This window comes from Prionailurus bengalensis, chromosome B4, assembly GCF_016509475.1.
Source record: "Prionailurus bengalensis isolate Pbe53 chromosome B4, Fcat_Pben_1.1_paternal_pri, whole genome shotgun sequence".
NCBI classification, from domain to species: Eukaryota; Metazoa; Chordata; class Mammalia; order Carnivora; family Felidae; genus Prionailurus; species Prionailurus bengalensis.
The window spans coordinates 129,685,992-129,706,690 of record NC_057358.1 but is presented as its reverse complement, the minus strand read 5'-3'; the positions used below and the strand labels follow the sequence as shown (position 1 = coordinate 129,706,690).

Sequence of the window (20,699 nt, the reverse complement as noted above, 5' to 3'; positions counted from 1 at the left end):
ATCACAGTGGGATTTGGGGCCGGGGTAGGTGTTGACGTCTCCCCTGTGTCAGCCAAGTCCAGAGGTGCAGCCTCAGTGTGGAACCAGCCTGGACAATGCGGGAATGAGGCATGTGCACAGGGAGGGAGAGGCCACAGTCCTGAGTCAGAGGTGAGAAGAGAGGATGGGGCCCCATGAGGTTGCTTCCCCAAGTGTGGTCCTACCCCAGGGTGGGCGTAAGGGAACCCTGCAAACTCGCTGCCTTGGGTCTGCTCTAAAACGTAATGGGTGGCATGGGGACCAGGACGGCCCATAGCTCAGGCTCTGGGCACCTGTGGCCTTGCCTTTACTCTCCTCACTCTGGTCTGCCCTTGGCTCTCGAGGCCCAAGGATGGACCGATAAGCCCCCCTCACAGCCCTTCCCAGGGGAGGGGCAGGGGCGTGGAGGTGGGTGTCACACGTGGTCACCTTTCTGCAGAGTCTGTGTGGGTAAGAAGAGCAGGTGGGCCTGGCCAGAGGGCCCTGAGGGCATCGGTATAGCTGACCATCTTGAGCTGAGTGTGCCCTCCCCCTGATTTAATGTCTAGGTCCCAACCCCCAGGACCTCAGAATGTGTTTTTGGAGGTAGGGCCTTTAAAGAGGGGATTAAGGTTAAACGAGGTCATTAATGGTGGGCCCTGATCCATTCTTTTTTTTTTTCTTTTTTTATATGAAATTTATTGACAAATTGGTTTCCATACAACACCCAGTGCTCATCCCAAAAGGTGCCCTCCTCAATACCCATCACCCACCCTCTCCTCCCTCCCACCCCCCATCAACCCTCAGTTTGTTCTCAGTTTTTAACAGTCTCTTATGCTTTGGCTCTCTCCCACTCTAACCTTTTTTTTTTTTTTTTCCTTCCCCTCCCCCAGGGGTTTCTGTTAAGTTTCTCAGGATCCACATAAGAGTGAAACCATATGGTATCTGTCTTTCTCTGTATGGCTTATTTCACTTAGCATCACACTCTCCAGTTCCATCCACGTTGCTACAAAAGGCCATATTTCATTCTTTCTCATTGCCACGTAGTATTCCATTGTGTATATAAACCACAATTTCTTTATCCATTCATCAGTTGATGGACATTTAGGCTCTTTCCATAATTTGGCTATTGTTGAGAGTGCTGCTATGAACATTGGGGTACAAGTGGCCCTATGCATCAGTACTCCTGTATCCCTTGGATAAATTCCTAGCAGTGCTATTGCTGGGTCATAGGGTAGGTCTATTTTTAATTTTCTGAGGAACCTCCACACTGCTTTCCAGAGCGGCTGCACCAATTTGCATTCCCACCAACAGTGCAAGAGGGTTCCTGTTTCTCCACATCCTCTCCAGCATCTATAGTCTCCTGATTTGTTCATTTTGGCCGCGGGCCCTGATCCATTCTGACTGGAGGTTGGGACACAGTCACACACAGGGACCACGTGAGAACACAGGGAGAAGACGGCACCTGCAGGCCCGAGAGAGGCCTCAGAAGAAACATCCCTACTGGCCCTTGACCTCCAGCCCCCAGAAGCGAGAGCCACCACCTTTGTGTTAAGCCCCTCAATCTGTGATGCTCTGTTGTGGTGGCCTTACACACACTGACCCAGGGCTTTTGTGCCATTTTCCGAGGCAGGAGGTAGGCCGGGATAGTTTGGAACTGCACAAAGTTCGGATGGTCCGTGTGGACAGTGGACGTGGATGCCACTTCAGAGAGGCTTCCTCTGATCGTCCTTCTTAGACTCAAACCTCTTCCGTTCTTCTGCTCCTGTCCTCAACAGCGGGGGTGAAGCCGCGAGACGGAGACGGGGCCAAGCAAGGTGGGAGGCAGCCTGGAGGTGGGGGTGGGCCTGCTGCCAGGGGATGGGGAAGGGGCGGTGGGTGCGGGGAGGGCGGGGCCAGAGTTGGGTGCTGGAGCCTGCGCAGGGTGAGGACCAGGATCTGAGCCGGGGCTCTGGTGTTCCATCCAGGCATGATGTGGCCACCCAAGCAAGGAGAGGAGGACATCTGCCGGCAGGGCAGTGGGGGCTGCGGGAGGTGGTCCCTCCCTGAAGGGTAACGGGGTGGGAGGGGGTGGGGGGCAGGTCCTCGCTCTGCCGAAGGGGGCAATAGATAGGGAACACCGGGAGGGGTCCCGCGCCGTCGACTGTGGTTGGAGCGGCTGGTGTGAACGCGAGCTCTCCTGCTTGCACGGGCGGAACCAGGTACACACGGATCTGCACGCCGCGTCCTCCGGGAAGCCAGGGCGCAGCGCCCCGCGTGGATGAGTGCGCCGTCTGCTTTGTAGGAGGCGCTGGCAGCTTCTGCGGGCTCCGAGGGGACGAGGGGACGGGGCTCTGATTTGCTGCCCCCGCCCCCGCTTGTCTCCTCGAATCCTCCCCCTAACCCGGTGGTGAGTCGGAGGGAATAAAAGGGCTGAGGTCCCTTGTCCAGACACGCACCTGTCAGCGTGCGGGGGATGGGAGGCAGAGGGTAAGGGAGTTTGCGGGTTTGGACTGGGGGCCCAGGACCCCTGTGCGAGGACAGAGAGGGCCGGTGCCCCGGGTCAGCCGGGGAGAGGGTGGCCGCCTGGGCGGTGGTGGACCGCGTGCTCGCGTGGCCCTGCGGGCCCGGTGCGTGTCGCGCTGCTGCCATCTCGTGGCCACCGTGGGACGCTGACCGGAGTCCGGGGCCATTCTGAGGGGAGGGGGAAGAGGGGCTCTCGCAGACGTTCGCGGTCAGCCCTGCTCAGCCCTGCGTCCAGGACCCCGGGCCTAGCAGAACGATGCGGAAAAGGCACCGTCGCAGGATCTGGAGCTGTCCTGGATGCAGCGGGCACCCTAGAGGGCTGGGGTCCCTGCAATTACCCCGGAGTCAGAGGAGCAGTGCCCCTGGCCGGGTGTCTGCCGCAGAGGCTGTTTTGGATGGAAGGGGTACCATCCGTGGCAGCACGTGGGGAGCATCGTCTTGACAGGTGCTGTGCTCCTCATCCTCTGTTAATCCATACCACGACCCTATGAAGGAGCAGCTGGTACAGTCCCTTTTACAAGTGAGAGAACGGAGGCACAGAGAGGTTAATAATTTGCCTAAGGTCACACAGCTCAGAAGTGGCCAGGCCAGGATTTGCTGTTAGGACAGTTGGAGAGGTTGGATGCTGACACTGGGGTGAGGGATGGCGGGGTGGGGGGGGGGTGGGGGTGGGGGGGTGGGGGGGTGGTCAGTGTCCAGGCCTAGGGTGGGGTTCTGGTGGCCCAGGGAAGCCAGGAGGGGGTGCGGGGTGGGGGGAGTGGAGGCTCTGCCAGGCAGAGCTGGTGCTTCACGCAGCCCCCCGGGGGCTGCCTCCTAGGTGCCCCTTCCCCTGCCCATGGGCTGGGCTCCACTCAACCTGCCTGTGTCCCTGGCCTGGTGCCACCACCTACTGAGGCAGCTGGGCCCAGCAGGAGCTGCTGGTGCCGCATTCATTTCGTCCCACGGTCCCCAGCGGCAGCTGGTCCTCTTTCATGTGGGGCCGAGTGACTTCCTGCCGCTGAGGGACTGCCCAGGGCCCAGGCCTCAGGGATCCCCAGCCTGGCTCCTGCCAGGGCTTCCTCGTCCATCCCAGCCCCATCTGCTGTCTCTTGAGAGGAGGGGACCCTGGGAGGTGTTCCCCAGTGCCGCCCCCTCCGGGGGACACCCAGAGCCCTTCCTGCCTGGCCCCCCGCCACTGCCCCACCCCACTGCTCTAGCCCTGGGCCCTGTCACAGCCCCACCGAGCCATCAGTTTCCTTCATCCCAGAGCAGGTGGCACTTCTTGCATTTATGTCTTGGCTGCTCCCCTTCCCTGCTGAGCTGAGTGACCCCCTCCCCCTCCCCGGACTGGCACTTGGCCACCTTCAGCTCTGTACTCTCAGCACTTAGAGCCACGCCTGCTACACAGCTGGCGCTCGGGGGACGCCACACGCGGGAAGGGATAAACAACTTGGCCACTCCAGTTCACAGGGCCACGAGCCCCTGGAGACTTCCACAGGAGGTTCCCTGGGCTTGGGTCCTTGTAAGATCACCATTCCCCGCAGCAGACTGGGTCCCACTCTTCCGTTATGGTGTGCCTAGGCGAGTCTTTGCTTCTCTGGGCCTCAGTTTCCCTACCTGTAAGCAGGGATCAAAACCTTTGACCGCACAGGGCCCCTGTGACTGTGGAGAGGCCCAGGCCAGGGGCTCCTCCGAATGAGGTGGGGAGGGGGGGACCCTGGGAGAGCTGAGGGGCTGCAGGGGAAGGGGAGGGAGTTCGCCTCGGGCTCCCAGGTCGGGCCTGGGGACAGAAGCCTATAGCTTCACTGTGAGTAGGTGGTACACCTGTCAGCTCACCCGGACAGCGTGCCCCACCACGTGAGCCAGTATGCGCATGTGTGAGTGCGCGAGCGCGTCAGCAGTCCGGCCACGCCGGGAGTGGGGGGCGGACGGTCTCGTGTTGCCATGGTCGTCCTGTCTGACCATCGGATACTGCCGACCTCAGCCAGGCAGGGACCAGCAGAAGGTTCACAGTATGAAAAAGATGGTCCCAAGCCCCAGGCACTGTACCCAACTTCATCCGTCATGTGGAACCGAGCACAAAATCCAGCCGCTGCGGACCCTGCAGGGCCGCTGTGTTGTTCCTGGCAGCAACAGCAAGAAATAGCCCAGGAAGGGACCCCTGGAAGCCGTGTGCTGGCAGGAGCGCTTGACCCAAGGAGGCAGCAGGCCCAGCAAGAGAAAGCAGTCTGGGGCCCCTCAGAGGGAGACCAAAGTCCTCAACACTTGGCCACCTCCGTGTGATAAGGCCGGTAAGATGGAGGGGTTGCTAATGCCCGAGTGGAGGCAGGGAGCAGAAGCGGCCGAGTGACAGTGTGGTACCCGGACACTGGCCTCTTCCCAGTTCTGAGGAGGAGAAGCCTGGGCAAGGCTGGCAGGGCTCCACACCTTGGCCTGGGGGCCACCTGCCAAGGGACGAGAGCAGGCGCAGGCGACACTTCGCACTGGTTAAAACCCCAGCCTTGGCATCACCTGGGCTAATGCGCCACTCACACGCGCAGGAGGCAGGAGGGGAGCTGGGGTTTGGACCAGCTGAGCCTGTATGAGCGGAGGGCGAGGGCCCAGGGAGCCTCTGCCTCACCAAAGCGACTCCACCGGACAGCCGGGCCCGTGGGGTAGCCGCGCCCCTCTCCCCTGCGAGAAGAGGTTGCTAGGGTTGGAGAAATAGGCCAGAGGTGAGCTGCAGCCGCCACCTTCCTCCAGGCTTGGCTCATCTCCAAGTTCTGAAGCCTGGCCTGGGCCATGCGCTCCCCCCCACTCCCCTGCTTGGGGGGACGGGCAAGCCTAGAGCTGTCCCTGGAGTTCCTGGCCCCGAATCCACCCGGAGCGCTGGCGGGGTCTGGTCTCCTGCATGCCAAGATCACGGCACTGCATGCCAAGATCTCCTGCCTGTCACCGATGGGAGCCGGTGGCTGCTCCCAGACCCAGGCCACACTTCAGCAGTCCAGGCTCCCCTGGACCCACGCGTTCGGACTTCTTCCCTCCTCTGTAGGTAGACCTTTCAGGCAGATCAATCGCTCCCACCACAGAGCAGCCCCCTCCCTTCCACCGCTGAGGGCTGGGCTGCCCCGCGGGGAGCCTGGTGTTGAGATTCCAGGCTGGGAAATGTGGTTCCCCAAGACATGGGGCTCTCGGGTTGCCACGGAGTAAGAACTTACTAAGACCCCGTGCCTACACCCTGTGGCTCAGCTCCCCGAGCTGTGTGCCAAGGCATCCAAACTGGGCCTCAGTGTTGTCATCTGAAAAATGGGGACAATGCACTGATGCACGAGGAAGCACCTGGCCCATGGTAAGCATCTATGCCACTTCTTCGGGGCTGGGGCAGCTCACGTGACCCACCGAGTCACAGGCTCAGCATCTGTGACAGGAGACAGTCACTTTACTTTGCCCGAGCCCGCGTGTAGCCCTAATGCAGTGCCTGGCACCCAGGCCTCAGATGGGACGCCCGTACCGTCTGCAGCCGCTCCTCTGTGATCACTGTTGCAGGACAGGAGCTGGCCTGAGGGGGGACAGCGAGTGTGGAGGTGCCCTCGGGATGGAGGGCGGTCGCTCAGGAGAGCGATGGGGCGAGTCGAGGCTGCAGCCCGTGTTGTGAGGCGTGAGGGGGCTGCACCTGCCCGCACGCGGTGCTGCCCAGTGCCGTCACCCTGCCTGTAGAGGGCCCTCTCCTGCATGCCCCTAGCCCGGCCCGGCCCGGCCCAGAGCAGTCCTGGTCTCTGGTGATGCCAGAAAGACACTTCCCACCTGGAGACTCAACAGCGTTGCCAGCAGGGTGCTTTCCTACCTTTAATTGGGGCTACAAAAGGCACCTCTCCCAGTACAAGAAGGTCAATCAACAGGTGGGTGGGCTCAGTGCCCGGTGGAGCCCTGACCAGGAGGAACAGGAGGAGGATGATGGAGGAAAAGGCAGTGGAGGTCGTGGGGGCCACAGGTGCTCCAGGAGCCTCTCCTTGCGGCCTGGGGCTGCTGGGGTCTCGCCCCCACCACACGCAGCTTTGTACCTGGACAGCGTGCGGCTGGGCAGAGGCCCCCACAGCCGGCCCTCGACGGCTAGCCAAAGCCTTTGGGGTCCACGAGGCAGGGGCCGGGGAATGGACCGGAGGCTGCGGCAGAAGCTTCTGCTGCCTCTGGCCTCCAGCCAGGCCTCGACTGGCAGTGTGGAAAGGGTCCAGGGAGGGGATCCCCTAGGACAAGGAGTCACATCCGGGCAACCAAGCGGCCGGCCTGTCTCAGCAAAGTAGTGGTCGGTTGGGGTGGGGAAGGAGGCAGGAGTGGCCAAGATCCCAATGTAGAGCTGACTCGTTACCCCGGTTCATCCAGCTGTCTCTCCACGGCCCAGGCGGCGCGGCCACAGCAGGGTCAGCCTATCCTCGAGGCGAAGAGGAGGGGGTAACAAGCCATCCTCAAAAAGCAGCCTTAACACCGAAGGAGGGAAACAGGCCCCCGTCGGGGACTGTGGGAGCAGCGGGGGCTCAGGCTGCAGGTGCCAGGCCCCACGCTCATAAGGCAAACAGCATGTCCTCATCTTTCTCCTGGGTCTTCTTCCGAGGGGCAGCGCCACGAGGGGGACCCAGGGGCCCCTCGGCCGAGGGGCTGGAGAGGTTGGGCAACCGATCGGCTGCTTTGGCCCGTTCTTCCAGGAACTTGTCAAATTCTAGAGGAACGAGACAGAGGGGTTGGGGGGCGGGTTCCGAGGCCAGGGCGGGGGAAGGGGCGGGCGGGCAGGGCCTACTACCTTCGCTGGTGACGCCCTTGGGCTCCTCCGTGTCATTCCCCTGAGAAAGCAGAAGGAGGAGGAGGAGGTTAGCGACAGTCGTCTGGGGGCAGGCGGAGTGGGCCCAGGACCCGAACCTTGTCCCCACTCTTCCCCGAGCTGCAGCCCTGGGTGTCACCTGACTGCTCTGAGCCTCGGTTTCCCGCTTGGTAGAACTGGTTGTCAGGAAGCTAAAATGGAATATTGGACTGCCAAGCCCAGGCTGTGGGGCCCAGCGGGTCCTCAATAAACACCAGGTCCTTTTCTTCCAGTGTGTAGATGGTGAACCCACTTGCCCTTGTGGCGGGAAGGGCCCCAGAGACGGAGGCCACGTGTGCTAAAGTAGGGAGTGGGGGGTGCCTCCTGCCACCACCAGGCATGGACCCCCGCGTGACCTCGGGCGGAAACACCGTCTTGGCCGCTGGCAGAAGGCAGCCTCTGGGCCTGGGAGCGTCCAGGCCCTTGGTCCTTGGTACCCAAAGGTGGGGCGGCAGGTGCCAGGTGGAGGGGCCCTGGACAGGAGAGCCGAGGCTGGCCGCCCCTGCCGCTCCCTGGGGGCCGCGGGGCTCTGCAGACGGCCTGGGCCCCTGCCTCCTCCTAGGCTCGGCACCCCTCAGGGCTGCTCATCAGCTTCCTGGTCTGGAAGATGGCGCCGCTGGTGGAGCTTCTCAGAGGCACCGGAGGGAGGGCCCCCCGAGCTGGTGCAGGCGCAGGGCTCACCACTGTGACGGCTTCCCTCAGCCCATCCTGCCTTTCCTGTCTCGGGCTGAGCCTCCTGGGGCCCTCGGTGACAGCACTCTCAGGAAAGGCTCGGCCCCAGCAGCCGTGAGGCGGAGGCCTCTGAGGAGAGTGCCTGGGAGAGGGCGGGCGGCTGGCAGGAGGTGTCCCATGTCGGCGCTCCCCTCCTCACCAGCTGCTCACCTGCCCCTGTGACCAGTCACTTCCTCATGAGCCCGCTGTTGGTGGGGGGTGGGGAGGAATGTGTCCCAGCCTCTGCTTCTGGGCGGGGCGAGGCCAACTTACCACGTCAGTGGACAGCCACTGCTCGATGTCCTCCATGAGGCAGGCCTGGGTGACGGGGATCTGGAAGGAAGGGCAGAGGTGAGGTGGTGAGGGCAGTGCATGGGGTGTGAAGGTGGAAGGCCCCATCAGCTGGGGGTCTGCTGGCTGGGCGGCCTGTGGCTGTCACCCTCACCCCTGAGTCTCTTCATTTACAAAGTGGGGCCAGTTGGACATGCCCCACCCCCCTCTGGGGGGTTGAGATCCTGGTATATCCCCTTCAAGATGGCTCCTGCCCGTCTGCTTAGGACCCACAATTCTGCCCACTGTGCCAGGCTGTGGGCAAGGGGATGTGGGGCCGGGCGCTAGGCAGGGGGTCGGGGAGGGGGCTCCTAACAGCTGGAGCAGGAACCTGAGGAAGAACGGATCTCCCCACTACTCACGGGGACTTTCGTTTTGGGCCACAAAGACATGGGCTCTGCCACAAGGGTCCCGCACTGGGGCTGGGGGCTTCCTTCTACAGTGTGAGGACCCAGTTGGAGGTTTTGGGGACAGAGTCCGAGACTGCCCTTTCATACAGCGTGGCTTGGGCAGGTCACTTGTCTGACCTCGCTTCTCTCATCTTTAGAGGAGGGAGCACACGGTCCCTACCGTCCAGGCTGCTGTGAGGGGACAGGAGGTGATGGATAGGAGTCTGGCACAGAGCAGACGCTCAAGAAAGGCTAGTGACTGCTTTGTTACTTTGGGAAAGAGAGTGAGAGTGACAGCCCTTCTCCAACCCAGCCAGTTCGGTCCCCAAGCTCTGTCCCCAGCACCTGAGGACCCCGGTGGCGGCAGAAGCGCCCAGAGCAGAGAGAGCAGGCGCCTACTTCCCGGAAGCAACAGCAAGGGCTCTGGGCAGCGTGCACCTGTCCCTCTCTACCCAGCCCAGAACCAGCGAGCCCCGGTCACCTCCCAGCTGCCAGAGGGGCCACCCCTCTGTCAGACGTTTAACCGAATGAGCCACCCAGGCTCCCCGAGCAGCTTCCATTTTGTAAGGTAATTCTTGATTTCAGCTCAGGTCAGGACTGTCACAGTCACAGTCTGTCACAGTCTGGCAGCTGGGGCTCACTCGGTTAAACTGTCCTGTGACAGTCCCACCCCGGGCGGGATTCCTGCCAGTGGCAGCCTCCGCTCTCTGGGCCAGCCTGGCCTCTCCTCACCATGCCTTGTCTCATCATCCAGTCACTGAGGCTCTTCTCAAGGCTGCCTCCCATCTGGGTGAGAAAGGGTCAGGCTGAGGGTGGCGGGAAGGCCAGGGCCACTGGTATGCTGGCAGCTTTCTCCAATGTGAACGCCCCTTTCAGGTCAGGAGTCCTGTTACCACCTTAGGAGGCTGTGTGTGTGTGTGTGTGTGTGTGTGTGTGCCTGTGGAGGCTGGTGCTGTGGGGGCAGGTGAGGGGGGACAGGAAGCAGTGGAGGGTGTCTCACTGGGATGAACCACAATAGCCCTGGGACCCCAGGGTCCTGAATGCACCGGGCAAATCTCCTTTTCCACAACGAGCCTGCGAGCGGCCCGGGCAATCCCGGAAGGGCCGAGAAGGCAGCCATTAACCAGGGTGCTGGCTGCTAGGGGCTCTGATGGGTACCCCAGGATTAGAACGTTGGTTTGCCCAGTCCCCTCATGTTTACTGATGGACAATCAGTGTTCCCTAGGACCCCAGAGATGAGGAGACTAGAGTCCTGGCTCCCAGCTCGCCGGCCCCCAACTGCCTCCCCCACCCTGGACAGACCCGGCACAGGGCCTGGGACACGCTGTCCAGCAGCCGCAGTCACGGGACTTGTGAACCCCGGGGGCAAACACTGGCTGCCAGGAGAGCTGGCACTGGATTCCATTCTCTACTTTGCCGCTCAGAGTCCCGTCCTGACAGTTTAACGGGAGAAAGCCTCTCCACCACCCGGCCAGACTCATGCACCTCGGGAGCAGGTGTTTATTGACAGTTGTAAGAACATCATACCCTGATGCGGGCAGATGCTGCTTCAATCTCTCAAGTGATCAGAGAGGAATAAGCAATGATTTACCAACTTCCTCTTTCCTGCAAGTAGAGGTGTGTGTGTATTTCCTCCCTGTGGCTAACTGAAGGTGGTGTAGGAGCCGGGAGACCTGGGTTCTAGTTCCTGTCATGCCCGGGGTTGCTCTGAGCCCCGGGGCGGGGACACCTGTCTCTGGGCTGCAGTCCCTCATCTGCAACCGGAAGGGGTGCCTGTGCAGTTCGCCTCTGCCCACGAGGGGTCAGGTGGCCTGAGAGGGAAGTGCTTCCAGATGGCTCCCAGAGCCTTCGGATGCATCTGGAATCTGGGAGCCAGATTTTCTGGAGTGTCCACCTGTGTTCCTTAGAGCTGTGCAGGCCATCTGGGGCTCCTGCTCCCGGCACTGGCTATGGAGCCAGGACCGAGGACTGTGAGGTGTCGGGCAAACTACCTCACAATGCTGAGCCTGGGCTTTCTCGTCGGTAAGTGGGGAAAGCCACACAGCAGCACCAGGGAGACTGAACGCTTCACTCTGTGCCAGGCATCACGCTAAGGATGTTAACCTCTGCTGCCTCACTTGCCCGGCCTCTCGATCTCAGTTTTCTCATCTGTAAATGGGGATAACAACACGACCTAAGGGTCTGTGTGATGGCTCAGAAAGGCGGGCTGTAGGGTGCCTGGCACAGGGCACGGCTGTGACAGATGGCCACTTACTAAGGAAAGTAGCCGGAGGCCCTGAGACGCAGGTGCAAATGTGCTGTGCTTGGTGCTGGGTCACATGGCACACACGGGAGACGTCTGACTCTCTAGCTGGTCTTGCCTCCACGGTGTTCCAGGTCTGGCTCCGCTCTGACTTGGGAATGACTCCTGAGATGCTGGGGATGCCTCTGGGGAGTCGCCAGGACCCCCCCACCCACTTGTATACTGGGCAACTTCCACTCCCTCCTAGCTGCTCTCCCAGCTTCCATGCTGGTTCCTTCTAAAATGGACAGAGAAACGTGCCCCTCTGCTCAAGCCTGGCCGTGGCCTCCACCTCACACGGTCCTCCTGGCTACCCGAGGCCCTCTAGTCCCTGCTGCCCCTCAGGCTTTGTCTCCTGTCGCCCAGTCCCACCTGGCCTCAGAAGCCTGTGCTGTCACCGGCCGTCTGCCTTCATTGCCCCCTGCCTCTCCGACTCCTGGGCCCAGCCGTTTCTAATCACCTCCCGAGGAGCTACTCTGTCCATTTACTGAAACAGAAATTCCCCCCACCCCAAGGGCATCTAGAACAAATCCAAAGGGTGAGAACTGTACTTGGAGTTCCTGCCAAGGGGGAGGGGTCACCCACAGAGCGTGTGCAGTGCCAGACATGTGGCTATCACTCCATACGCCGTCAGTCAATTCGATGGAATGAAAATGGCACCCCTGGAGGCCTCCCTGAAGTTTCAGGGTATGTTCTCTTGTCCCCCCTGTCCCCACTCCTGCAAATAACAGGTCTCCAGGGAGGCGGGGAGGTACAATGCTGATGGAGCTCTAACTCTGCCGAGCCCCTTAACACGCCCTCTCGCACACCCCACTGTAAACCGTGCTTCGGGTCAGCAGTCTGTCTGCGGACACACAGCTGGGAAGCCAGGCTGCGGGACTCTGGGCTTTCTGAGTCCTTGCTCTAGCCCTTCCTTGCTGTGTGAACTTGGGCAGGTGACTTAACCTCTCGGACTGCTTCCTCAGCTGTGAAATGGGAGGTGTCACATTAGCTACAAGGGGCCAGTGACGGAACCAGATGAGGAGAGGGATGTGTCACGTTGGGGCCCAGCACATGGTGGGTGGGGGTGTGGGGCCGGGGGGCAAGCATCCTCTGGCCCTCCTTCCGGACAAGGTGGCAGCAGGACCCTCTGCTTACCGCTCCAGTGTTCTGCTGCCGGGCATCCAGGGCTCCAGCCAGGCTGTCTGTTGCTTGGGGGGCTTCGTATTTCACCCTGAAATGTAGAGGCCATGACCATGAGCTCTGCCCTGTGGTACCAGGCGTGCTGACCGAGGGCGGGATGCACGGGTGGGCAGGGGCGAGCTGGACTCACATCCTGTGTGGCCCCGGGTGGTGCCTGGACAGGGGGCAGCGCAGGCCTCAGGACGGGCTCCAATTCTGCAGGCCCACCCGCCCGCCTGCCTGCCTGCCTGCAGACGGTAGACCCGGGCTTAGACGTGTGACCATGACAGGCAGCCAAGGCTGGAGAAGTGAGGGAAGGTGGCGTTGGCCAAAGGCCGAGAGCAAGCTCACCAATGGCTCTCATCGGATCCGGCCAAACTCGAGGGATGAGAAACCATGCCAGTGCCCCATCCCCATGGAGAATTCCCACCTCCAGACCCTTCTTTGAACAGCTTCCTCTTTTTTTAAAATGTTCATTTTGAGAGACAGAGAGAGCGGGTGCAGGGGAGAGGCAAAGAGGGGAGGAAAGATTCCCAAGCAGGCTTCACGCTCAGCACGGAGCCTGACGTGGGGGTAGATCTCACGACTGTGACAATCCTGACCTGAGCTGAAATCAAGAATCAGACGTTTAACCGAATGAGCCACCCAGGCTCCCCGAGCAGCTTCCATTTTGTAAGGTAATAAATCGTGGTTCTGTACGAGGCTGCCTTTGGATGGAGAGTTCCATTCGCTGTCGTAGACACACGTGCAGATGGCTGGGTGGGGCGCCATCCCACATGGTGCCATCCTGCGTGGCGCCCCAGCAGGAAGCTCTCCCCTGCCCCGTCTTGGCTGTGCTGGGGGATGGGGCGCCTGGATGGCTGTTGGTTAAGCATCTGACTTTGGCTCGGGTCATGATCTCATGGCTCGTGAGTTCAAGCCCTTGCATGGGGCTCTCTGCTGTCAGTGCAGAACCCGCTTCAGATCCTCTGCCCCTCCTCTCTCTGTCCCTTCCTCTACTCTTGCACTCTCTCTCTCTCAAAAATAAAAAGAAAGAAACACTAAATGTCCTGGGGGATGCCACCAGCTGGGCGGGGCAGAGAGGGCAGGGGCTGAGCACAGGGAAGGTGTTTGCTGTGTGTGAGGTGAGTCACGGGGAGCGAGAGAATAAGGCAGGAGTCAGGGGAAAGCTGTGTGGCAAAGGACTGGGGCGGGAGGGGGGTCTCTCCTGCCTGCTACAGGGGGACGTCAGAGGCGGCCTTGGGCACTCAGCCCTGATTCTTGGAAGGAGCCGCTCTTCTCATTCTGGAGCGTCAGCTGAAGGAGGCGGGCACCAGCTCGGTCCAGTTCTGAGGGGAAGAAGTGAGCTGCAGAATCCCCATCACAAATGGAAAGCCCTGAAGGTCCGGGGGCGGGGGGGGGGGGGGTGGTGTCGGGCAGCTCGAGGCTTCAGGAACCCGAACCCTATCGACTGAAACCCTTGCGATGCCAAATGGCCTTCCTGGGAATGGGGGAGACTGGCACTTCAAAGGGCGTCTGGGGAGAAGACCCCCAAATTCCCAGGCAGCCATTCTGAGGGCACTGGAGTCCACTCCCTCCTGTGGAGGCGGCCGCAAGAGTGCCGTCATGAGCTCAACCCCCAGTTCCGCAGCTCCTGCCCATCCCTGGGCTAGGGACGATCTGCAGGGCTGCGCTGGAGCCAACCCGAAAGCCAGGGTGGCGGGCGGTGTGCTCACGCCCTCCTGGAGCTTGGTATCCCCGGCTGAGTCCGGGCCCTGAGAGCTGGTGAGGAGGAAGTGATGTCTAAGACTGAGCCATGCATCCTGCCCACTCCCGGTATGGAAGTAGCCCCCTTGCTGTCCTTCCTTCTAAGACATGGCAGGTGCATTGTGGAAAAAGGCAGAATAAGGCATGTTCAGACCTAGGAATATACAGGAATCAATGCTTTTCTTCACTCAGAAGAACAATACATTCTTTCCTAGTTACGCCCTCGCCCCTACCTCTGCTTTTCCGTCTCTCCTGCCCCCACAGCCCTCAGGCCGAAGCTTGGCCGTCCCCCCGGGGCCATGCCTGCAGCAGTGGAGGCGAAGACACCCGGGATAGAGGAAGCTCCCGCAAGGCCCACGCCCAGGCCCAGCCGCAGATGCTGGGCCGGGTGTCTCCGAAGGTTGTGGTGAAGCTGGTGGGCAGGGACTGGCCCGGGGGCCACTTGGATGACAGCGGCACTGGGGAGGAAGCGCAGTGTGTCCCCAGGATGACAATACAGAAGAGCATCCTACTTCCAGCAAAGCCTGGCTAGGGTGCGTCTGGCTTAGAGAGATGCTCCCTGTCGCTGTCCTTGGCCTGGTCGGCTGGAGAGGCCACGACTGTGCCACCTGGGGTTGGGGTGTGGCTGGCAAGGAGGTGGTTTCCTGGTGAGCAGAGGCAGAGCTGGCACAGGCTGGAGGGAAGCAGGAGCCGGGAAGGCAGAAGGAGGTGTGGGCCAGACTCCAGGTGGGCAGAAAAGGCCTCAGAGAATTCAAGAGCCCCCCCCACCCCCCCGGGGGGGAGGGGGCAGGGCAGTCAGGCGGGCCTGGGGCTAGAAGACCCAGCAGAAGCCTAAGGGAGGGACCACCAAGCGGAGCAAAGGAAAGAGGAACTTGACACCAAGGCATTCTGGTCCCTGCCACGTGCTTTCTGCTGAGGTGGAAACCAGTCCCCAGGGACCCAGGGAGGGCCTGCAGGGGACCCCATGACGTGAGAAGGTCCAAGATGTCCCCTCCCCATCCCCCACCCCAGCATCTCACACTCTCCCTGCCTCTGAGCCTTTGCACACGCTGCTCCTATGGCCCGAAACGGCCTTCCCGACTCCTTATCCCCGAGGTCCAGGCCTGAGCACCCTCTGCAGAGCCACCTGCCACCACGTGTGTGTCCACAGTGCCCGGCACCCCCATCCAGGGCGGCCATAAGCACCGCACGGCGGCGGTGTGTGCACCTTCCTCCCCATGAGACTGCGGGCGCTGGGGACGCCTTCCTCTGCCCCCCAGGGCCTGCTTCTCAAGGGAGTAACAGAGCAACAGCAAGCCTCACCGGGCTGGCGAGCCAGGCTGACTGCCAGGGGCTCTCTGGCGTGGCCAGCATGCTGCCTGCTGGGGCCTAGTGGGCGGGCGGGCGGCCCTCCCGGCTGCACATCCCGGTGGACCCATTAGCTTCCACCCGCACAGTGGCTTCTCCGTGCCCCAAACTCCATGGCAACTGTGAGCTGCTGGTCCGTGAGCACTGGGCCTCGTGAGCGCAGACTGCCCAGACTAAAAACGCTGCTCACAGCCCAGGGTTTGGTCCGGGCGGCAGGCAGGGCCAGCTGCAGCCTATCAGATTTGACCTGGATGTGTGGTGTGGACAGGGCATGGCTGGGCCCTCAGAGGCCCACTGACAGTTCCCAAAGACAGGGCAAGGTGGGAAGGCCAAAGGCCATTCAAATGACCAGAATGACCACCGGGGAGGCTGGGGCATCTGCTGAGGGAGTCCCTTAATCCAGAGCTTTCCTTGGCTGTAAATCCTGGCTGCCCGTGGCGCAGTCCAGGGTCCTGAGCAAAGGGCTGAGAGTACCAAGCAAACTGCTTCCCCTGCCAAGCCTGTGTGGGGCCAGTCCCGAGACGTCGAGGCAAGGGGCCTGCCGTGGCTGCCGAAAGCACCTCCCTGAAAACACCAGCTCAGCAAAGGACAGAACCCCAGCCCTGGGGCAGAGGGAGCAGACCCAGGTGGGGCAACAGGGACTTCTTGGGGCACTAAGGGTGGCTAGGCAGCAACAGAAATGACTAGACAAGTCCCTGAGGTTTTATCAGGGATCTTCTCTGCCTGCCCTGGGGGGTGTGGTGGGGAGAGGCCAGGCAGGACACTGTTTGGGAGCAAGCAGCCCTGGGCTCCCATCCTAGTGCTGCCACATATCAATGGTCTGACTCGGAGCAAATGACTCGGCCTCTCAGTGCCTCAGTTTCCTCATCTGATCAGATTATGTGAGATTCTGGCACACCGTTGCTCATCAAACCACAGGCGTCCCTTCTTCCCCCCAGGCCTGCTCGTGGGGCACGAAGTCTGCCTCTGGGGCCACTAGGGACTGACCTAGGGGTGGGAGCTCTGCCATCCCGAGGGGGTGCAGACAGCAGACTGTGTGTCCCTCCACACGGCGTGCCACGCAGCTGGGTTCAGGGGCCCGGAGAGGCTCTGCCCTGATGGGGAGCCCGCAATGCAGGGGACAGGGTGGGGCTGGGCCACTCACTCTTTTCGTTGGTCAGCCAGAGAGCTGCCGCGGGTCAGCGCAAACATGTCAAACTCGCCTTCCAGTTGGCCCGAGGCCTCCAGAGACTGCAGGCCAGCCCTCACGCTGCTGGAGCCCAGGTCTGCAGAGACAGAAGGGGACGTGAAGGGACCTGCACACTGGGCAGCGGCTGAGCTGCTAGGCCCAGGGACGGTTCTGGAGAAGCAGGGGGGCGGCGGGGGTGGGTGCGGGGTGGGACAGCACGGGTATCCGGATGGGGCAGCCAGGTCCCTGCTGGCTGAGGGGCCGTGGGTAGGTGACTTCCTCTCCCTGAGGTGGAGTCACAGTCCCCCTCCCGGGGCAGCTGTGAGAACGAGTAAAACGCTGCCCACCGCATCTGGCACAGGACACGGCTGTGCGGTGGGCTGGCGATCACACGCGCAGCTGGGTTTTCCAGCAGCCTCGCATTAGTGATTCAGAACGGGCTCTGACGTACTTCCGGGGCTCAGCACAAGCAGGCAGCCAGCGGCGTGAAAACCAGTCACAGTGACGACGATGGCACCTGCTAGCGTGTCCCGGGAGCGCACCCCGGGCCTGGTGCGACCTGGGGCCCTTTCATGTGTGAGCTTACTCAGTCCTCACGACGACCCACGAGGAAGGGCCCATTCCTGCCCTTTACACAGGAGAGGGGGCGGAGGGCGTTCAAGCGACTAGGCCAAGCTCGCCTCGATGGCTCAGGCCACGGAGAATTCAGTGTCGAGGGGCGACCACAGAACAGGGGGCCCCTGAGGCCCGGGGGGCTCAGGAGCTGTGGGCTGTGAGGGGAAGAGCCCCACGTGTTTGGTCCTGGGTGCCCGACCTCGCAGTGGGGTTCAGCCCAGTGAGGCGGGGTCTGGGCCAACGCTCTGCTGTTGGCGCTCCAGCCCCAAACTGGGAGGAGGGCACCCCCAAAAGTGAGGGGTGCCCGCAGCACCGTCGTGCGCCCTCGGCCAGAATCCCCACCCTGAACTTACTCATTCCCGCCAGCTGGGACGAGAGGCTGCTGGTGGCCGCCTGGTCAGGGCCCATGTCGATCAAGTCGGCCGCCGCCTCGGCCTCCTGCGGGGCCTGGGGAGAAGGGAGATGCTGCCGTTGCTGGGGGACGTGCCACCAGGGCCCTGGCAGCTCTGTCTGGGAATGAGGGAGTCTTCCCTGCTCTGCCCCTAGCTCAGTTGCACCCCCTGGGGGGTTGGGAAGCCGGCATTAGCTGGTAGCGGGGCCTTAGCTACCTTAAAGGGACAGTGACATAAAAAGTTAGAAGGGGACTTCTCTAGGAGTCTGGACAAGAGGGCACATCCTGTGCAGGTTGTCTGGGGAGGGAGCCCTCCTCTCCCACATCAGCACGGGCATGACCTGGTCATAGAAAAGCGCCTTTACCTTGCCGGTCTGGCCCGTGCGGAACCGTTCAAACCTACGAAGACAGAAACGAGCCGAGTCAGAGAGACAGAGAGGCCCCTCAGCACAGCCCAGCCGGGGCAGGGTTCCTCACACTGCAGGCCTCCCAATCCACCTGGCGGGTCACGATTAGGGTGACAGACCCACTTTACACCCGGGATGTGTATCCCTGCCGGTGTATCCCTGGGGGACGGGTAACAGTGCCCCTCGTTCACTGTCCCAACTGGAATTTTCGACTGCCTGCCCACTCCGGTCGTGACCGGCACACACACAGGGACGGGCCAGGACAGACAGGAAAATGCGGACGCATGGCACACGGCAAAGGTGAGTTCTGTTCCCTGAAACGTTCCCGACACGCCAAGGGGCTGCTGAGGTGGGTGGAGAAGGCCGTGGTCTGCTGAGTCCTGGCCCTGTCACTTACTGAGTGACGGTGGGTACATTAACGTCCCTTCTGGAGCTCGGCCTCGTCTTTTACAAGGGGACGACGGTGGAACCTGCCTCCCAGACGCGAAGCCCCGGCGAAGACTGAGTATGACTGTGGACTAGGAGGCAGTAGGCATAGGATATCAGGCCAGGCCTGATGCCTGTGGGTGTCAGGGGGTCCCAGTCATCCCCAGATTGGGTCCTTGGGCCACCTCAGCCCACACCCCAAAATGGCAGAAAGGGACACTTCTATTCCACTGAGCCAGCGAGCAGGAGAGGCCGCGTAGACGTGGCCCACGGCAGCCCTGCCCCACTCTCAAGGGACTCAGAATCACCTGTGTGTTGATGGACAAAGATGTGAGATGAACAAGGGCTGGAGAAGGCTGGAATAACTATGTTGTGACCCAGGGACCCCTGGTTGCTAAGTGCATCACCCCATAGGGCAGGTACCGCCGTGGACCTCGTTTTCAGATACAGAGAGCCTGGCACCCCTTCTCTGTATTAGCACCTGAGTGCCCTCTGGGGAACTGCTCCTCCCCCATCTCCTTGTGACCCTTCAAGGGCCCCTTTTCCCTTCTCCACCCAGTGGGAATGACAAAGCTGAGCCAATCAGCTTCTCTTGAACAGAATGACACAAAGTGGGCAACTGTGCGGGGCCCATTTACTGATGGCAGCACCCTGGGGACGTGGCCTGGGAGTTTCTGCCCCCAGTCCCCAGGGCCGCCCTGGGATCTTTCTTTCCTACTCTGCTGGGAGGCCTCAGTGTTTCACTCTTTTCTGGATTCTGAAAGCTTCCCATTTCATAAAGGCTGTTCTCCTAATAAATTATTTTCCTGCCTAAATGAGCTGTGTGCAGTGTGAAGTCAAAGAGTCAAAGGGCCGTAATTAAGTCAAGTAACTGGTCCACAGCCCCAGAGTCAGGCAGTGGCAGAGTGAGCAAGGACAGACCAGGCCCACACGCAGGGACACGGCAGCAGGGCAGATCCTGGCAGGGAGAGGAGAGGTGGCTGGAAGGCTGGGCGGACTTCATGCCCCCCGGGGAAGGAGACAGCTGAGGACACGCCGGGGAAGGGGGAGAGACCACAGGAGGTCAGACGGTGCGAACAGGGAGCCAGGGGAGGGAGAGGGCGGGGGCGGCCGGCCTACCGTTCGTGGCGCAGGAACACGTTGTTGAGGTTGTCGTTGACGATGAGCAGCTCCTCCGTGAGCTGCTCATTGGCGATTCGGGGGATGAGCTCCAGGACCCGCAGCTGCATGGCTCGGCACGTCCTATTGAGCTCCTGAGGAGGCAGGAAGGGAGATGGCCATAGTCCCTGGGCCCAGAGTGAGGCCATCGCCGGGGGCCGGGCCCCAGCCTTTGTGCCGCCTTGGAGGATGGAGGGGTTTCCAAACCGGACTCCAAGCTCCCAGGACAGCTTTCGGGGTTCCACAAACAAGCCTCTGGCTCCCACGTCCGGTGTTCTACACCAATACTGAACATGCAGGAGACAAGTAACATGTGAGGCGGGGCTGCTGGCTTAACCTGGCTGCATGCAGACTTGGTATTACGGTTCCAGCTGCCACTTTTGCTCGGTTGAAAAACCAAGACCCCCAAGGGGCCGGTGAAACAAATCGCCATTTCTCTGGGTGACGGGGATCTTTCTGTCACCAAACCTAAATAAATGAACTAGAGGACTCCAGCTGTTACCTGTGAACCCCGATTTTGAATTTCTGCCTCATTGTTTCCACTAATTTCTTTTTAAAGACTTCTTTACTTTGGAATAATTTCAGATCTGCAGAAATGTTGCCAAGGTAGTCGAGTTCCCGTAACCCCTTCACCCGGCTTCTCAGTTTGGCATTTGTCAAAGATGTGAACGCCAGCCCAGCCCTATGAGCTCAACTCCAGACTTTCTTCCAGTGTCGCTGTTTTCCCACTAATGTCCTCCTGTTCCAGGACCCCCCATGGCACTGAGTCGCCATGTCTGTGACCGATCTGTAATCAGCAAGTTACATGTTGAAACTCCTTTGGGAAAGAAAGAAAAAAAAAAAAAGCCACAGCATTCGAAGTTCTTCCTTTGTAAGACTGACTTCTTCTTTCTTCAGGTACCTGTCACAAGGTGGACAGGCACCTGGGTTGAGGTCTTTTTTTTTTTTTTTTTTTTAATTTTTTTTCCCAACGTTTTTATTTATTTTTGGGACAGAGAGAGACAGAGCATGAACGGGGGAGGGGCAGAGAGAGAGGGAGACACAGAATCGGAAACAGGCTCCAGGCTCTGAGCCATCAGCCCAGAGCCTGACGCGGGGCTCGAACTCCCGGACCGCAAGATCATGACCTGGCTGAAGTCGGAAGCTTAACCGACTGCGCCACCCAGGCACCCCCTGGGTTGAGGTCTTGAGGTTCAAATGGTCGTTGGAACTGCTGACTGTGGCCAAGTGCTGGCACGTTCCTCCTAGAGGCCCCAT

General features: G+C 60.9%; 1 protein-coding gene across 4 annotated transcripts in view; it reads right to left on the bottom strand.

Annotated features, from left to right (window-relative positions):
* Window positions 1-6,277: 6,277 nt before the first annotated feature.
* TOM1 (target of myb1 membrane trafficking protein) overlaps window positions 6,278-20,699 on the bottom strand; it is a 42,722-nt gene continuing 28,300 nt past the window's right edge. For 3 of the 4 annotated variants that reach the window (XM_043563613.1, XM_043563615.1, XM_043563612.1), the window contains 9 exons: window positions 19,404-19,537; window positions 17,817-17,850; window positions 17,414-17,507; window positions 16,422-16,542; window positions 12,161-12,236; window positions 9,475-9,528; window positions 8,297-8,356; window positions 7,256-7,295; window positions 6,278-7,174 (listed from right to left, as the gene is read on the bottom strand). In XM_043563613.1, coding sequence (XP_043419548.1) covers window positions 7,020-7,174; window positions 7,256-7,295; window positions 8,297-8,356; window positions 9,475-9,528; window positions 12,161-12,236; window positions 16,422-16,542; window positions 17,414-17,507; window positions 17,817-17,850; window positions 19,404-19,537 — 768 coding nt within the window. In that variant the 3' untranslated portion in view covers window positions 6,278-7,019. The remainder of the gene's footprint in view (window positions 7,175-7,255; window positions 7,296-8,296; window positions 8,357-9,474; window positions 9,529-12,160; window positions 12,237-16,421; window positions 16,543-17,413; window positions 17,508-17,816; window positions 17,851-19,403; window positions 19,538-20,699) is intronic. The other variant, XM_043563614.1, reaches the window with a different exon arrangement.